General features: G+C 40.8%; 1 protein-coding gene across 1 annotated transcript; it reads right to left on the minus strand.

Moving 5' to 3' along the window:
• Positions 1 to 354: 354 nt before the first annotated feature.
• Positions 355 to 2035, minus strand: LOC309507335 (putative nuclease HARBI1). Its single transcript, XM_082181500.1, has 3 exons — positions 1091 to 2035; positions 664 to 987; positions 355 to 488 (listed from the first exon to the last, which is right to left on the minus strand). Exons 1-3 carry the CDS (start codon positions 1822 to 1824, stop codon positions 395 to 397), a joined length of 1152 nt encoding a protein of 383 aa, XP_082037626.1. The 5' UTR covers positions 1825 to 2035; the 3' UTR covers positions 355 to 394.
• Between the last annotated feature and the right edge of the window lie 597 nt (positions 2036 to 2632).

A 2632-nucleotide genomic window follows, 5' to 3' on the forward strand; every position in this document is an offset into this window, starting at 1 on the left:
TAGCTTATTAAACCATTTTATATTAAATGATTGTCTCCATGTGGTCAGCAGCTGAGTTCTTGTCAAACAGGTGGGGGCCCTCCATGTAAACCTCTGTCTGAGATTGGCGAAATAGTAGAGGAGATACTTGGAACGGCCAATCCCTCTATTTGTGGCATTCCAGATGCCCCAGACCCTGCACTTCTTAAACTGAAGGAGTTACAAAGATGGTAAGAAGAAAATTATGCTTGTAATAATGTATGCATGTAATGTGCCTTTTTAATAAATTGATAGTATTTCAATCACCACATTGAATTGAATAAACATGTTTGCACTGTTTAATATTTTCTGCATGTGAATGTAGTGTGGATAATTCTGGAGCCGGTACATCAGATGCATCTTCTCCTGTATCATCTCAGGACATCTCCCTGTGTCCTCCAGATGAGCCTTCTGCCTCACAAGACACTGGATTTGCACAGGGCACAGCCACTGAGGACGACATTGAGTCCCTTAAAAGAAAAAAGCTCAAATTGCAAATTAAGTTGCTGGAAATTCAAAATGAATATTACTCACTAAAACTGAAAAGAATTAAGAATACTCAATGATTGTACATATGCTTTGTGTAATAAAATTGTGTAAGGAAAAATTAGTTCGTTGTTACTTATTGTCTACAAGTTTGCTTACCCAAAATGTGAGTTAGCAAAGCAGTCCCTGAATGATGCTCTCCCCGAAATGCTTTGTAATGTGTGTTCGGTGGTATTGTCATCATTCTCATCATAATCATGATCACTGTCATCATCACCATGATCGTCATTTTCATCGTCATCATCATCATCATCAAGCAATGGGAGGTTACGAGCTTTGCAAATATTGTGCAAAATGCCACAAGCCATAATAATGCGACAAGCACGCTCAGGTGAATGTCTAATCTCTCCATGAAGGACATGGAATCTTCTTTTCAGCTGTCCAATTCCTCTCTCCACCACGGCTCTTGTTACTTTGTGTGCTCTTCATGACGCAAAAACAATAAAAGAACATAGGTCAGATAAGTGAAGAATGCACTCATTGAACAAAATTGGTATCTTGTCTACAGTTCAGTCCAGTACAGTACCTGTTATAATTGAGCTGCTGTTCTCCTTGAGGTCTTCTGTAAGGGGTGAGAAGCCAGTGTTTTAAAGGGTAACCCGAGTCTCCCAGCAGATGACATCCAGGGCGAACATAATTTTGTTCGAATAACCCAGTGAGGCCACTCTGGGAAAGAACCCGAGCATCATGTGTTGACCCTGGCCATTTTGGCACAAGATCAAGGATCTTGTAATTGGCATCAAATACGACTTGAACATTAATGCTGTGGAATCCTTTTCGATTGATGTATGTCTCCTCATTTACAGTTGGAGCAATGATGCGTACATGGGTGCCATCGATGGTTCCAACAACTCCAGGGAAACCTGCAATCCTCATAAAATCTGCTTGCTTTTGCCGTATAGTTTGAAGGTCAGTTGGGAAGTCAATGAACTGCCTTACTATGTCTGGTGTGGTTAGAGCAGCAACAGTGGTATTTAAGACCCTGCTAACTGTGGACTGTGATGGCCCTAAGTCATCACTGGTGCATTGCTGCATTTTTCCAGTCGCCAAGAAACGCAGAGTCATTACAACTTTCATTTCTGCAGTTAAAGCATTGTTTCTTACAGTGGGAGAAGTTATTGAATTTCTGACTAGGTCAGTAACAAAAAGAATACCCTGACGATCAAGCCTGTATCGTTTGATCAACTCTCTGTCATCATATAATTCCAACACATTCTTACGTTGTTGGAAACTGCGCGGCCTCCTCCTCTCTGCTGCCATCTTGTTACTCCTAACTGGTTAGGAGACCTCTCCAGCTCTCTTAAATAATTTAGGAGCTGAGACCTAGTCTTAACACTTAGGAACCTTTATGAATCACACTTATTCTTAAGAATAAGAATAAGAGTAAAATGACGTCATTCTTAGAATTTTGACACACTTAAGACAAAAAATTTACTCTGAGCGGCTTTATACATACGGCCCCAGGGAAAATCAAAGACTAGATGGCAGAATCATGACACTGATATAATGATGATCCAGGTTACAGAAATATCTTCAGGCAATGTTGTCATTAGATGGGAAAAAAACAGTAAAAACATACAAATAAAATGATGAGAATAGGCTAATGCTGAACGATATTCCTCAGCAAGCAGTGCCTGAAGTGATGAATGAGAAGTGTTTCTGTTGTGACATGAAAACGTCTGAAATGTCTGATTTGTGTCTAAGGAAATTATTCATAAATCATATGTTTACTTTCTTCTCTGACAGACTATCAGTCAGATCTCAGAGACACAGGGATGATGAAGAGACTGAGGAAGAGGAGAGAAGCTGATGGACAGATAACTGATGGAACTGACTAATAGTTTACTCACTGGATTTAAAGTAATTGTTTTCCAATTTCAAACCTCTTAAACTGCTCAGTAACATCAGGCATGTTCCCGATCCGCCCAGCTCAGTCTCAGGGCGTTTTTCCACTGGGTTCATTTGCTGCGGTCCGAACCCGAGTGCGCTAGTTCCCGGCGCCTCCCGCAGCGTTGGTCTGGTTTCACACTCAATTAATTGTATCGAACCCAGGTGCGTTTGCAGTGAT

Source organism: Leuciscus leuciscus (genome assembly GCF_965113295.1).
Source record: "Leuciscus leuciscus genome assembly, chromosome: 10".
In the NCBI taxonomy this organism is placed as follows: Eukaryota; Metazoa; Chordata; class Actinopteri; order Cypriniformes; family Leuciscidae; genus Leuciscus; species Leuciscus leuciscus.